The following is a 15,642-nucleotide window of genomic DNA, read 5'->3' as shown; positions in this document are numbered from 1 at the left end:
TGAAGGTATCTTCACAGGGCATTCAATCCACACCATTGAACCTAGCAGTGAGCTGGCGCTGTGAGCCCACCAGCACTGATCTTCGAATAGATTATAAGTATAATGCAGAGGCAATGGTTACACCTGTCGCTCTCAATAACGTCCAGTTCCTCACTCCTGTGGATGGAGGAGTAGCAAAAGTACAGGCTGTACTTCCACCTGCTGCATGGTAAGACATTATCTCTGTTCTTGACTCTGTGCCACAGATTTGTTGAGAATTTGGTTCCTCTATTTTCACTGAGTATCTTAGCCTGATAATTCCTTCTGTGCACAAAATCTGGGGAAAGATCTGTCACCATTCTTCCAACTCCTGTCAACTGTGTTCATACCCCTCTCCACTCTCTCTACCAATCACCAGTCACTCCGCCACACACACTACCAATCACCAGTCACTCCTCCACACACACTACCAATCACCAGTCACTCCTCCACACACACTACCAATCACCAGTCACTCCTCCACACTTTCTACCAATAACCAGTCACTCCTCAACAATCTCTACCAATCACCAGTCACTGGTCCATAGTCACTTGCTGCCCTGATCTCTCCTCCACACCAGTCAACCCATCACACTCTCTACCTGCATCTATGATGCTTCTGCTCTTCTACCTGCTATGATTGCTCTGCTACACTCTCTACTTCCCAAATAATCCCTTCATAAGAACTCTTTATCTTTCTTGGTAATCCTTCTATACCTAGTATTCTAAACTGGGAATCAACTACCTAAAGCTCCCACTCCTGATTGCTGTAGAATATAGAATGATGCAGCACAGAAGGAGGCCATTTGGCCCATTGTGCCTGTACCAAATCATTGAAAGATTAATCCCAGTCCCCTAATCGTTCCCTGTTACCCGGTAAATGTTTTGGCCCAAATCTTCTGGTCTCCGGATTATCAGAGATTTAGGACAGAAGATGCACATCAGGACCCTACATGGGAATTGCCTGAAAAATGTAAACTTCCAATGGGCAATTCCCCTAGTCCACAGGGCCCTGCATGAATGTCTCTGACTCTGAGCTAGAGTTGGAGACTTAGGACAGATCTGTGCAACTTACCTTGATAGTTGTCCACAAAGTGTTAGACAGGTTAAAACCTAACACCTAACACCTGGGTTACTCCACAACTTACACCCTTGACCACCTGACCCGACCTGACTAACCCTGGCCACCTGACTTCCCCCCTCATTCCCATGACCTCCCAACTACCACCCTGACCCCACCCGACTATCACTCTGGCTACCCCCATGACCAGACCCAACTATGCCCCCACCAACTAACCCCCTGACCACCTGACTACCACCCAACTAACCCCGAACAGACCCGAATACCCCTCCAACCACCCAACTACCACCCAACCTGACACAACTAACCCTGACTACCTCCCATCCTGACAACCCCACCCAACCACCCCCGAACACCTACAACCCCAACCACCTGACTACCTCCTGACGTAACCCAACCCGACTACCACCCCAACTTACTACCCCCACCACCACCCCCCACCCCAACCAGACTGACTATCCCACCAAAAAGACCTTATTATCCCCTCTGATCACCCGGCTACCTCTCTGACATGACTACCCACTCACCCACCTCACCCACTCACCTGTCTACCCACCTCACCCACTTGCCCATTCACTCACTCACCCATTCACTCACTCACCCATTCACTAACACACTGAAAAGCTTTGGGACCTTTAAACACTTACCTGAATACGGCAGTTGATGTCGTGAAAAGGGAGCATGTCCTCTGCATTGATCCTCTTCGCAGGTCAGTCCATGGATTTCTACACTGAGGGATTTATTTGGGATCCTGCACCGAAAGTTTGGACAAAAAAAAACCACTCCAGGTAAGTGGGCATTTTTCTGTCTGATGCAGCAGTTTTGAAGCTGATCAGAAGATTTGGGCCTTCATGTATTTATCCAATTCCACCTGAAAGTTGCTATTGTGTCTGCTTCCACCAATCATTTAGGTATTGCAGTTTGTTGTGAAAAAAAAGTTTGCCCTTTGTCACCTCTGGCTCTTTTGCCAATTATCTTAAATTTTTGTCCTCTGGTTACCAACCCTTCTGTCACTGGAAACAGTTTCTCCCTATTTATTATTCTATCAAAACCCTTCATGATCTGGAACATTCCTTTCAAATCTCCTCTTAACTTTCTTTTTCTCCCATGTTCTGCAGTATCTACACATAATTGAAATCACACATCACGGGTACCATTCTAGTAAATCACCTTTACACTCTCTCCAGGGCCTTGACATTCTTCCCTCAAGTGTGGCGCCCACAATTGGCCACAATACTCCAGCTTAGGCTGAACCAGTGATTTATAAAGGTTTAATATTCCTTCCTTGCCTTGGTATTCTTTGCCTCTATTTGCAAAGCCAAGGTTCCTGCATATCTTTTTAAATAGCCTTCTCAACTTGTTCTGCCACCTTCAAAGGTCTGTGTACATACACTCTCAGGTCTCTGTTCCTGCAGCCCCTTTAAAATTGTATAATTTGGATCATATTGCCTCTTCTCATTCTTCCTACCAAAATGAAATGACTTTGCACTTCTTTGCACTAGATTTCATCTACTATACAGTAAGTGTGTACATACATGGTGATGTAGGGTAACGCTGACTATATTGTGATATTCCTCATGGTAGAATAGCCTCATTGACTAGGCACATGTGTTAAAATGATCACTTAGGTAAGGTACCTCAGATGATTAAAATCCCGCCCCAGCATGAGTCAGCAGCTGCAGGGGCGGAGGAATAACTTAAACAGGTCTTATTCATCTTAACAGTTTGAAGTATTATGAGTAACCACCTGACTGGCCTTTGTTTTTCAAGGAATGCTGAACAACATAGGATTCTTTGGAAGATCCCAGATATATCCCAGAAATCTGAAAATGGAGGTAATGTGAGAATGAAATTCTACTATTGAACTAAACTTTTTAAATTAGATCTCATCACAGGCTGTTTCTGCTTATCCGCCAGTGTAAAAATAAACTTAAAAATTGCAAGTTATCTGTGTTATATTCTACATACACATAGCACTCACCATGTCTGTGTTGTAAGGAGCCAACCAATAGCCCTGGCCAGCTGGGTTGGGGACCCCTGACTATGCTCAGTAAACTTGTTCTATTGCACATCAGTGTCTCATTGAGTGTAGGTGTACTTTCACTGGATCTGCTCAAGGTCACTGGCTCAGCGCCTTTTCAATTGCATGAGTTGTGGCATAGTCTGTTCTTCAATTTTGTTTTCTATTTGTTCACTTTGGATTCATGCCCACTAATGCACCAGTGCATGTACACACATTGTGCCTGTTTCAGCTAAACAAAATAAGTGATAGCCATATGTTGGTTCATTCCTCAGGGCAATGCCTTGACCAATTAGAGTCAAGCTACCTGGTTTAAATTTCAAACAATGCTTGGCAGTTAACTGTCAGTCATCGTTAACTGGTGCATTCTCCATGGCAATGCCTCTACCAATCAGAGTCCACTGCCAACCAATCAACACTCTCCTTTCATAGAATATAAAGTTATTGCTTCCCCTGACATTGGTATTCTTGCGATTGTCCTGATGAGTGCAAGATGAAAAGCTTTGACAAAATATCTTTTTTCAGCAATACTCAAGTTCTGTACTACCAAACAAAATGCATTCATACACACAACTTTCCCACACTATCAAAAGTGCAAAGTGATGACAAGGCACCACTCTACAAGAAGGGAAACTCAAATGCCTAAATAAAAGTCTAAGAGCAGATCAGCTGTTCACACTCCTCATTGGTAATGAGATATGGCATAAGAATGTCAAAAAAAGAGAGTATATTGAGGTAAAAACCAAAAATCGATTGAAACCAAGTTGCTGGTAATGAACTATTTTTGTGATATAGTTCAAATTAAAATAAATAATGAAATTTTTGAAACAGGGTTTACCTTATTTTTTCGAATGAAAGTCTGGAAGACTCATGGGTCGTGACAACATCAAGTTCCAGTGGCACAATGATATTGTGAATGAAAGTGAAGCAAATAGCACCTTTGTGCTGTAGACAATAGAAACAAAATTAGACAGTGTTCCAAAAGTGAACTATTCCTCCTTTAACTCCACAACTGCTGATTTTCCTCAGGGGTGAAGATGTCGGAATCATTAATTATATTACATCTTCAAACAAATGCAACTTTATTGATTTCTTTTTTAGATCAAATTTCTCCCTTCCTCCATTTAGAGCCACAAAGCCACAAACCAACTGTGTCCCAATGGGAAGTTTAATGGTCTGCTTCCAGCCCCCCATCACAACGTTTCTTTTGGGTAACTTGCAAAGCAGAGCACAAGAGTAGCCCAAAGGTGACTGCTCTTTCAGTCTTCCATCTCTCTCAAACGCCTGACCTCTGCTCAATGCTTTTGCAACTCAATGTCATTGGTATGGGCAGCTCATTATGGATTATAGCTCATCACATACATGCATTGAATCTCTAGTGTAGTGCAGCCCCAAGTCACATGTGCTCCCTAATTTGTTTGCCAAAATTTGACTGTAAAGTTCCAGCCTCCTCTGTATGCATGTTCTTCCATTGATTTCCTTTAGGTGTTGGATCTCTCCTGGCCAGGTTTCAGCTATCAGAAGGGCCAAGCAAGCCTGCAACATTGGCTGTCCAGTTCACCAGCGAAGGCAGCACATTGTCTGGCGTCGATATTGAATTGGTTGGAGCAGGATATAGGTTTTCACTCATCAAAAAGAGATTTGCAGCAGGTATTTCTCAAAAGGCCATAAAATAATTTTAATCACATTACCTCATTGTAAGAAAAAAATCCAGCAAACAAGAGGAGGCCAGTCAACCCATCAAATCTGTGCTAGCTCTTTCAAAGAGAAATCCAATTCGTCCCACTTCGTATGGCTCTGAAAAGCTGCTGGCCAGCGATTCTGGCAGTTATGCTGAGATCTCATCCAGCTGGAGCCTCCAGTGCTGACCCCAGTGGATTTTTCTCAGCTGTTAGGAGATTTGCTCTTTTCTCTGGCAATGGTGGGTGCCCACTGCTTTAGAGGTATTGCTGGAAACACTTTTCCTGTTTTGAGGAATCAACTTCTGGGGTTACTTTTCACTGCCTTCACCTGATATTAATGGGCCTGTAACAGCCTGAAAACTCAGCCTGTAGCCTTATAGCCCATTAACACTGGCAATGCAGCCACTTCCATTTTGAAGAGGCCTACCACAAGGTGTCTAAGTTGCTTGCCTGTTTCTAGAAACAGGCCCCTTATAATATGGAAATTATGGCCCTATGATGTAAAAAAGGACCTTGATTGTATTTAGGGTTGGACATGGTCCAATACTTAAGGTGACAGAATCAAAGAGGCCCACTAAAGGCAAGTGTTAAATTATCCTTGTGGACCCCAGAAGAGCTGTTCGCCCACTATGATCACCGGCAAACATCAGCCCCCTCCCACGCCCCCCTCTTGCCCCCACAATTTCATTTCCTGGCAGCTGTGTAAAGACATACATTTGGTGCTCCAGAATTCACCTGCCAGAGTTAAATGAGACCAGGCCCTCAAAATCAGTCAGTCCTCTTCGCTGATGGAACCAGAGGCTGAGCGGGACAGTTGTACAAAAATCAAAATAGACCCTCTGGAATTTCTCCTGATCGATCACATAAATTCAATGGCAGATCGCCAGAAACCCCATTTAAGCATCTATCTGGAGATTCCATTAAAGTTACAGCAACTGATCAGGAGAACTCCCAGGGAAGTTATTGCAGTGTCCACATGCAAGGTCAGGTACAGCACAGTGGATATTGAGTGAATCTGCCTCAACAATGTGCATTTAACACTATTGCCAAAAGGTCTGTGTTAAATGTGCCATGCCAGCTATCACTGTGGTCTGTCTGAGTTTGACTCCAGTATTTTCTAACCTAGTTCTATTTCTTTTATAGGGAAATACATGGCTGATAACTGAATTCTCACAACTTTGCTCAGTGTTCAGTGTTACTCACCAGACAGCTTTTTAAAAATAAACAGGAGACGTTAAGGACTGAACCTGTTAACAAACTTTTACTCACTGATTTCAAACTTCTATTCCATGCGGCCAGAGCATTTCCAACAACAAAAAGTCAAAGTAACATCAGAAAATGGCGACCAGTCCTGCAGTATTATTAAATGATCGATGTGACATTGGTAACATTTCGTATTTTACAGTGTAATAAATGTATTTGTAATTTGGTATTCACCTCTCCCCACACTCTTCACTCCAGATATCTGTATTTCAGCTGTTATAGGCATTTCAGAGATATCACAATTAACCTGTAGGCTATGCCTCTTCAAACATGTAGCATTGTATTTGGGATGAGTAGCATTGTCTAAGAAATATATTGCATTCTTTCAATTTTTAGCCCCTTGATCTACCAGTATTGATGCCAATAGTTTAAGATTTTTTAATTACTTTTTTTTAACTGTTTGCATACATATATTTTTGATGTTGAAAACCTTCCCAATCTCCTGATTAGTGAAAAAGAATCATTTTGCAAAGCAATGCTATGTTTTAGAAGAATGCCCTGTATAGTGAGAGAGAGGTGTGCAATAATGTTGGATAAATATCTTGTTTGTACAAAGTGGTGGGGGAGGAGAGGGGGTTGGCTGTTAACCTTTCAGAGATAAGAGGAAAATCCACTAATATTGGATTTTATAACATAAAATCCAAAAGAGGCCAGTCAGAATCTGATAGAAAAAGTTTAACATTTCAGATGGGACCCTGTGCTTCGGGTGCTGCCTGAAATATCTTTCGGCTGTAGGCTAACTGCAATTCCAATATTAAATTTGCTGCCTGGAAATGTTATATCAGTTTCATGTCGGTGCTGAAAGCTATAGCATTCTAACGTGAATATTGATTCCAGCAGCTTCTTCAAAAAAACATTTATTTTGCTTTGGTAATGTGGTTGCAATTTTTACATAATAAAAATGAAATGATTTGAAGGTAGAAGAAAGGTTACAATGTGAAGATGTGGACAAATGACCACCTGAGTTTCATTTTCAAAGTTCCATCATGCACAGATTTTTTTGTTATCAATTATAACTCAGATTTGCATCGACACACTTGCTGATAAAGCATTGTTTTGAAGCTTTTCAAGGAGTCTGTCTGGTATACTGGGGATATTGATCACTAGAAATAGCTTGGAATGCTTAAATGAATCTTCTCTCCCCAACCCATTGACCCAGCAAAAAAAAAGTTTTGCATGACTAAAACTGGTACATTCAATATCGATGGTTCTTGAATCTTAGGTGCAGTGATACACGAAGTGTCTAGATATATAATACAAAGAGACAAATATTTTGCACACTTGCCACTGAACATATCTCCGTCTTCTGGTCAGAAAACAGCAGGCAAAGCAGCTGAGGGACTGCAACCTTCCTGAGCAGCAGTTCAGCTCCTGATAACCAGAGCACCTGGTCTGCAGACCACCTTCCCCAACACTAGGTTTAAAAAAGATTACCATTTGCAACTTTAAAGGAACCATACGTGCAAACACTTTCACATGTGCTACTTTTAAAGTCAATCCACCTACTGGAGAAAGTGTTCTGTAATATAAATGGAGCTGGGAGCTGGTTTTAAATGATTCATAACTTGGTGCAGTATGGAGTTATTTTTCTCCGTTGATGTGTTCCCTCAATGCTAATGATAAAGTAGGTGTTGCTCCTTTAGTGGTCCATTACATTTGGTACTCTACACATAATAATCAACTTTGGGTTTATTCTAGCTGTCTATCAAATGATGTGAAAGGGAAAGCAGGTGCCCTTTCTATCATCTTTTTTGGAGTATTGCAGCACTGTTCTGCACAGCTGCTGTGTACTGTGAATGTACTTGTAAGGATTTGAGAAAAACAGTTAGATCTGACCATTTCTGGCTGTTTTTTTACCTTATAGATAAGAATAATTCCATTGGTACTTCAATGGCCTCCTTGGTAAAGGAACTGCTGGCTATAAAAGTGCGTTGTGCCGACCAGAAAGTCCAAGGTTTGGTTCATGGTCTGTGAGAGTTGATTTCACATGGGCAGCAATTGAATTGCGACAATTACCCTTAGAGTCCCCTGGGCTAGGGAGGGAAAAATGAGCAGGGGCTCCATCCCTGATTACTGTGCAGTGGCTCCTACTGGAAAGAGCATGTATCTGGATGTTGGGTGAGAACAGGATCATGCTTGCTGTCATACCATTCATAGTTGAATAGCTTGTCAACACATCATCAGGGCACACATACATGCATAAAGGATTGCTACTTGGGGCAAAGTACTGAAAGGCTTTTGGGCCTGTGCACCATATCTCAGCAGGAGTCAACGCCTTCTGAAGAGAGGGAGAAAATTGAAACAAAAATAAGAAACAGCTCCATTCATCTTGCGTGCTATTTTGTAAATACCGACTTTTTTATATATATATATATACATATATACAAATATATATGTCATTTCCTCAGTGACTGTTTTCCCTGTCGGTTCATTGCACATAATTATGAATATGCAATTATGTTTTAATGTATTATGTAGTAAAGAAATGGTCTGGCCATTTATAAATCAAATTCTAAATTCTATACAGTATGGAAATTAAACTGTAATAACTGTTTAAAAATTAAATGTCACTTTTCTTTGAAATTAAATAAAGTTTAAAAAAATCTGAATTGCAGCACCTGTATAATTTGTTCCATCTTTTTAATTCCTATTATTCAGATCTTTTTAAAATCAAATTGAAGGATGTCTATGCTGGGAACCTGAATTCTTTTTACTATCTTGTATATCCTGTGTCAGCATTAAGCACTTCAAGATGCAATGCATTCAAGCAACTCTATGACTGAGAAGATCATCTGTTTTCAACCAGCGAGAAGCTCCTCCTGTCAACTTTAGCTGAACATGAAACGTTTGAATGTCTCATACATTACAATACTTCACAATCAAACAGACAGCAATGAGAGGGATTTACTCAAAATTGAACTACAATTCTGGTTTAAATTGAAAGCATTGTTAGTTGGGACAAATGTGGCTGATAAACTGAAATATGATACTAAACAGAGTATTTCATGGGTGATGTTTTGTGTGTAAGCTGTTTCAGTCTCTGAGTAATCAGTCCTTACCTAAAATTTCTAATGTAATAGGTACTTTCTGGCTGCAACACACACACAGGCACACAGGAATCCAGCTGGGCCTTTAGTTTCAGACATTTAGTGGCCATTGCCATTTCTCACTCAGAACCCACAGAGCTGATAACGGTAACAGTCTAATATACTGGCTATACTGCTGCTACATTCACTGAATGTAAAAAAACACTGCATGTGTGCAATTATAATGCTGGGAGACAGCTGCTATCTCAATATCAGCACAGGTTCAGTAAATGGATACAAATAGCACAGCGTACCTACAGGGGAAATGGATCAGTCTAATTACTGTCCTCAACTAGTATGCATTTTGCACCCAGACACATTGCCTTATGATTTCTCATCAAAAGCTGTCTTAGTGTTTAGGTTTTGATGTGTCTTGGGAATTCCTAGATTTCTTCACCCTAAATTGTGTTCTAATACATCTGTATTTAAGAAATATAAACAGTATGACACTCAAGTGAGACATGGTGGAGAGTGGAGTAAAATACCTAAGTGAAAGGAGTCACTGCAGTCTTGGGAAAATCTCACATTGTAATGCAAAGTAGTGGCACAGAATGTTTTAATGCCCAACAGATTATACTGTGCTATGGAATAATCCCAAACTGAGCTCAGCCCTCCTGAGGAAAATCCATGCAAAAGAAACTTGTTTGCCCCAACATAGGGAGAAGTTCAGTGAAATCACCCTAGGACATTCTTGCACAACTCCTAGCTGAAAATTCTGCAGCAGCATTAGCAAAAGCCTGGGGGCCAATCCCTTGTGGTTCCTTTAAGCTGGGTAATGGCCTCCAAACAGAAAGGAAGGAAAATTATTTGTTTATTTCCCATGGTTTGCTCACATTAAGACACTCCACATTGCCTGGCTCTGGTCTCTGTTGGTTTTGTGTTAGTGGTTCTCCCTCTATGTTGCTAATCTCTTCTTTCTCCCTTTCTTATTTATCTGATACTAACTTTGTCATCTTTTGATTCTCTTTTTTTGCCTGCGAGGTGGATGGTGAGTGATACGTTAATGAAGGAAACAGCTGAGGGACATAGACCACGTTTTCTGATGGTGTGTGTGGGACACTGCGCTGTATCCACTGTATTTCATGCGTGAAAGAGAGATTTGGCTATGTCTGTGTGCTGCTTCGAAGTGGCCTAAATGGAGGCAGATCTTGCTATGATGTAGGGCAGTGACCGAAATGAAGGCATGGCACTCCAGCCCTAATGCATGGTGTATACTCCTACAGTATCACACTCTGTCTTGTCAATGTCCCATATCCTTTGCCTCTTCCTCCTACTAACCTCTGTATCAGATAGATACTGTGCTCTGCAGTTGCATATGGGGGTCCCCCAGACTGTGATACCTCGCAGCTGGAGAAAAACCTGGAGAAAGAGGCAGGAGACTTGTTGTGATCCATGCAGGAGCCAATGACATAGGTAGAACTAGGAATGAGGTTCTGCTAATGGAGATCGAGGAGCTGTGGTACAAAGTAAAAAGCAGAATGTCAACAGTAATGATCTGTGGATTACAACCTGAGTCACGTGGAAATTGGCTGAGGGACAAACAGATTCAAGGTTTAAATGCATGGCTGAAAGAATGGTGTGGAAGGCAGGGGTTTTGATTCATGGAGCACTGGCACCAATACAGGGGAAAGAGGGAGCTGTTCCTCTGGGACAGGCTTCATTTAAACTGGGCTGGGACTAGTGTCCTGGAAAATCAAATAGCTAGGGTGGTAGGTAGAGCTATAGACTAATAAGAGGGAGGGAGAGTTCAGGTAAGAGTAAATCTGTAAGTTTGAAGAGAAAATTCAAGGCTCTGGAGCAGATTAGTGATTTGGGTAAAATCAAGCAGATTGTGTCAGGAAGGGATTTTCCCTTCCATGCACTAAGTGGATTGGCAGACATGAAAAGCGGCAGTTTTCCCACCGGGCGCAATGTCACGTCCACTTCCTGCCTAATTAATTATGCATTAACATGAAATAAATCACCTGCCCCACTGCGACCTCAGTGGATCTTCGCGCCCGGCGCCATATTCAATCCGCACCCATGGAGAGCCTTCTCAATGTCTGCAGCACTGGACCGCTCCACAGAAGTCATGACTCCCAAAGGGAAGAAGCATGCTGCTCCAAAATTTAGTGACGCCACTCTGGGCCACCTGCTGGACACTGTCGAGGCCTGGCAGGATGTCCGCTACCCCCTCTCATGGCTGGAGGAGGTCCACCAATCTCACCACTCTAGCTTGGGAGGTGGTGGCATTGGCAGTCAGCACTCATGCCACAGGGAGGAGGTCTGCTACCCAGGACAGAAAGAGGAGGGATGATCTCATCAAATCTGCCAAGGTAAGCCAACCATCTCATCACTCTCAACTTACACACTCACAAGGCCATCAGGCATTCACAGGATGACATTCCACAGGGATCTCAGACACTGCCAGCTCAAGGGACATTACCACTCACCCTCTCACACACATCTTCACATCTCCATCTCAGCTCATATCCTTTGTAGCTCGCGTCCTCATCCTGTGCACAGCTCTACTCACCACCCGCACAAGACAGGCACCCATATCATCTGCCTTAGCATGTGTCGTGCTCAGACTCTGCATTTGTCTTCATGCAGGACAAGCTCACACATGATAGGAGGGAGAGGTCCCAGACCAGGGGTGGAGTGGCAGAAATTAAGGCCCTCACTCCCTACAAGGAGCTTGCCATAGCGCTGGCCAAGAGAAGGACCAGGACCATGCCTGTGGCAATGGTGAGGTCAGTGGCACACAACCAACTGAAGATCCTGCACCAGCTCATCCCTCGAACAATGATACTGTGATTGCATTGTCGTGTCTTCCAGTGCCTGCCATGCACTAATTATCATTACTTTTTTTCATTGGCACTTCTGAAAATGTGAGGTTATGCACTTTACCAGGAAGAATAGAGGAGCTGAAAATTATTTAAATGGAGAAAGATTGCAGAAAGCTGCAGCACAGAGGGATTTGGGGGTCCTTGTGCATGAATCCCAAAAAGCTAACACACAAGTTCAACAGGTAATAGGGAAGGCAAATGGAATGTTGGCCTTTATTTCAAAGGGAATGGAGTATAAAAATAGGGAAGTCTTGCTAAAACTATACAAAGCACTAGTTAGACCACACCTAGAATACTGTGAACAGCTTTTGTTCCCTTATCTAAGGAAAGATATGCTGGCATTGGAGGCAGTCTAGAGAAGGTTCACTAGGTTGATCCTGGGTATGGAGGGATTTTCTTATGAGGAGAGGTTGAGCAGGTTGGGCCTGTGCTCATTGGAGTTTAGAAGAATGAGAGGCATTCTTATTGAGACTTATAACTTCTTAGGGGGCTTGACAGGGTAGATGCTGGGAGCTGGTTTCCCCTTGTGGGAAAGTCTAGAACCAGACGGCATAATCTCAGAGTAAGAGGTCACCCATTTAAAACAGAGATGAGGAGGAATTTCTTCTCTCAGTGGGTAGTGAATCTGTGGAATTCTTTACCGCAGAGGGCTCCAGAGGCTGGGTCATTAAGTATATTCAAGGCAGAGAGAGACAGGATTTTAATCGGTAAGGGAATCAAAGGTTACGGGGAAAAGGCAGGAAAGTGGAGTTGAGGATTATCAGATCAGCCATGATCTCATTGAATGGCAGAGCAGGCTCCTTGCTACTTCTGCTCCTATGTCTTATGGCCTTATGATCTCTGGAAAGTGCCCAAGGACATCAAGAAGCCTGGCACTCATCTCCAGCAGCGAGGACACCTCAGATGAGGGAAAAGCACCACAGAAGAACCGTCACAGTGCTCACCCATACACCCTCCACCAGCGCAGAGTCACACACTTTGGTGGGACCTAGTTCTAAAGTAGCCTCAGGGTCACCATCTGGTGAGCACAGCACAGAATCTGGTCAACACCAGGTTCTGGCAGGGACATCCAAGGTAGCCGGCACTTGGAGGACTGTTGGAGGCCAGGATTCTGCTGAGCCCAAGTCAGATGACGATCCTCTGGACTCAGTCCTAACTCAGTTGGTGGAGCTGCAGTGACAATCATGGGAATATCAGGAAGGGTTGTCAGCTGCATTTCTCAGATTTCGACGTACGATGGAGGAGTCCATCCTCATTCAGTCTGAGGTAATAGCGCCGGCATGCCAACGCATCGAGGTGAACACTGTTAGGATAGTGGCCACCATGGAGACCTTGGTCCAGGACATAGGTCCTGCACTTTGCCAGGAGCTGTACTTCATCGGTGTAGGCATTGATGGCATCCATCAGTGGCTACGTGAGAGGGGTGCAGAGCAATGCGATCTCACTCCAGCTGCCCCTTCTCCTCAAGGGTTCAGCCAGGGACCCTCAAGCACCCATAGGGATGAGGAGCAGCAGCTGGACATCTCAGAACCATCCACCCAGGTGACTCTGGGACTGCCTGGCTGATCCCAATCCCTCTTCCTGTGACCCCATCGCTTGCAGCTCCAAAGCTGAGGAGGATGCACCTCCCTACAGCAGGACACTCAAAGCAGGCTGGGACCCTCCAGGTCTCGGTCCTCCACAGGATGCTCACCAAAGTCATCACAGACAACAGGGCGTCGCAGTCAGCAGGCTGCCTCCACTTCCGCTGTGGATGTCGGGGAAGCACCCAGACATAGGGTTAGGAAAGCTAAAAAGATTTAGGAGTACAATGGTGGCATGGGTGTTCACAACATGTATATAATGTTCACAAATGTAAATAGGACCGCAGCTATTTCACATCTCCTCTTGTGTATGCCTCCTCTTTACACTCACACTCAGGTGTGACACCATGGTCCCTCCCCCCACTTATCACAGATGTCACTATCATGTGCCTCTGGTCATCGTTGTCTGCTTCTATATCACCACAGGTTATGTCTGTTCTCAATCCATTTCCGACATCGGCGAAACCTTGTACTTAATGTAAAGTGTGCTTGTGGAAGGAACCTCGTTCACCTGCTTTGCTGGGTCCTGTGACACTCATTCTTGCTGTTTAAGATTGACCCTGAGGTGCTCACCCGTCTTGTCTGCATTATTGAAAGGTGAAGGTGTCGTATCCAAGGAGAGATGTTTGAATGCCTGGAGAAGGATTATGTTTCCTGGAACTCCATCTACTCTTTGTCATGCGGCAGGTTTTTCAATCTATGAGCCCATACTCAGAGCTCCTGTCTGCCTTTCACGTTGCTGACTCTCCAAGTGCACATTTGCTAAGCTCACCAATTAGCGTGAGCACCTTCCCACCTCTATGTGCCGAAGCTCTTCCCCTTGCAGCCACATTATTGTCCTGGTGCACAAGCATTCAACCTTGAGTGTTTCTCACCTTGCAGTTGTCTGCATTGCGGCCAGAAGGCTCTCATCACAATGTAGGGATGCAGCACTGTGCCATACATTCTGCGTAGTGTCCCTTCACCTAAACACTCGCCAAGGTAAGTGATGATAAATACATATGGTGATGTCTGGCAGTCAATGGAGCCTTTGACGATGCTCTGGAAGCAAATATGGTAGCTTTAGACAATGCTGAGGGGCACAATGGGATAGGAGCAAGTATGTAATGAAGCTGAAGTCTGCTCTTTATTATCAACAAAGTGTGACCTTAAGGGCTTCATGGTGTGCTAGCATTCTGGAGTTCACAAGGGCCAGGATTGGCCATTAGGGTAGACTGTCTGTGTTAAAGAGGAGGCATTTTAATGGCTGGCAGGCAAGTGTGTGAACATCGTCATCCTCAGGTGGTCCACTTCCATAGAAAGGTCAGGATAAAAGCAGGCCAGCATCCCTAATTGAGAGTGCCAGATGCTAATGTGATGGTGGAGAAGGTAACACAAAGGACTATGGATTAAGACCTGCGGAATGTCCTCAGCTGCCTTAGCTCAAGACTGACATATCAGTATCACCACCAAGGCTGCACAGAATGCGTTGTGCAGTTGCTGCAGATGAATCTCCCTGAGGAGCTTTGTCAGATTGAAGGCATGCAGCTATGAGTCCACTGAGGACTGTAGAACAGCTCCTGTGTCTACTAGGCTGCCGAACAACTGGGATGCAGGAGAGACACTTGAAGAGGCAGCACCTTCTGACTTCTGATGCCGAGACTCCCTCCTCCAGTTAGCACCTCATCTCAGCACGGACACATGCTCCCGAGGCTTCATCATCCTTCAAAGAATTGGGTCACTGGAGAGCCTAATGTGTAAGTACTCACTCAGAATGAAGTGCACGGTAGAAATGAGAGGGTAGCAATGCTGGTGTTCATGTGGGCCCATGATGGAGGGCACTTTTCCAAGAGGATACTCACTACAACTCATCATCCTCCTCATAGAATCTGGTGGCTCTGAGGGCCTCAATGCATGCCTGCCTCGTCTGGCCCGTGCTATGGCCTCTTCCCCTCGGCTCGGCTTCCTCTACCTCATTGTCCTCATCCCTCTCGATGTCCTCCTCATCGGAGGAGACATGCAGCTCCTCCATGTCGGCAGCTGGCGAGTCCTCCCCACTTTGCAGTGTCAGATTGTGCAGCACACAGCAAGCCATAATGATC

At 44.1% G+C, this 15,642-nt stretch overlaps 1 protein-coding gene across 1 annotated transcript in view; it reads left to right on the top strand.

Annotated features, from left to right (window-relative positions):
- The window catches only part of sgip1a (SH3GL interacting endocytic adaptor 1a), a 213,855-nt gene extending 205,193 nt beyond the window's left edge, over window positions 1–8,662 (top strand). The window contains exons 21-24 of the mRNA XM_078561770.1: window positions 6–208; window positions 2,870–2,934; window positions 4,605–4,769; window positions 5,945–8,662. Coding sequence (XP_078417896.1) covers window positions 6–208; window positions 2,870–2,934; window positions 4,605–4,769; window positions 5,945–5,967 — 456 coding nt within the window. The 3' untranslated portion in view covers window positions 5,968–8,662. The remainder of the gene's footprint in view (window positions 1–5; window positions 209–2,869; window positions 2,935–4,604; window positions 4,770–5,944) is intronic.
- The last annotated feature ends 6,980 nt before the right edge of the window (window positions 8,663–15,642 follow it).

Source organism: Cetorhinus maximus, chromosome 17, assembly GCF_964194155.1.
Source record: "Cetorhinus maximus chromosome 17, sCetMax3.hap1.1, whole genome shotgun sequence".
Lineage (NCBI taxonomy): Eukaryota > Metazoa > Chordata > Chondrichthyes > Lamniformes > Cetorhinidae > Cetorhinus > Cetorhinus maximus.
Note: the sequence above shows the minus strand (reverse complement) of the source record. Positions and strands in the feature narration are given on the sequence as shown.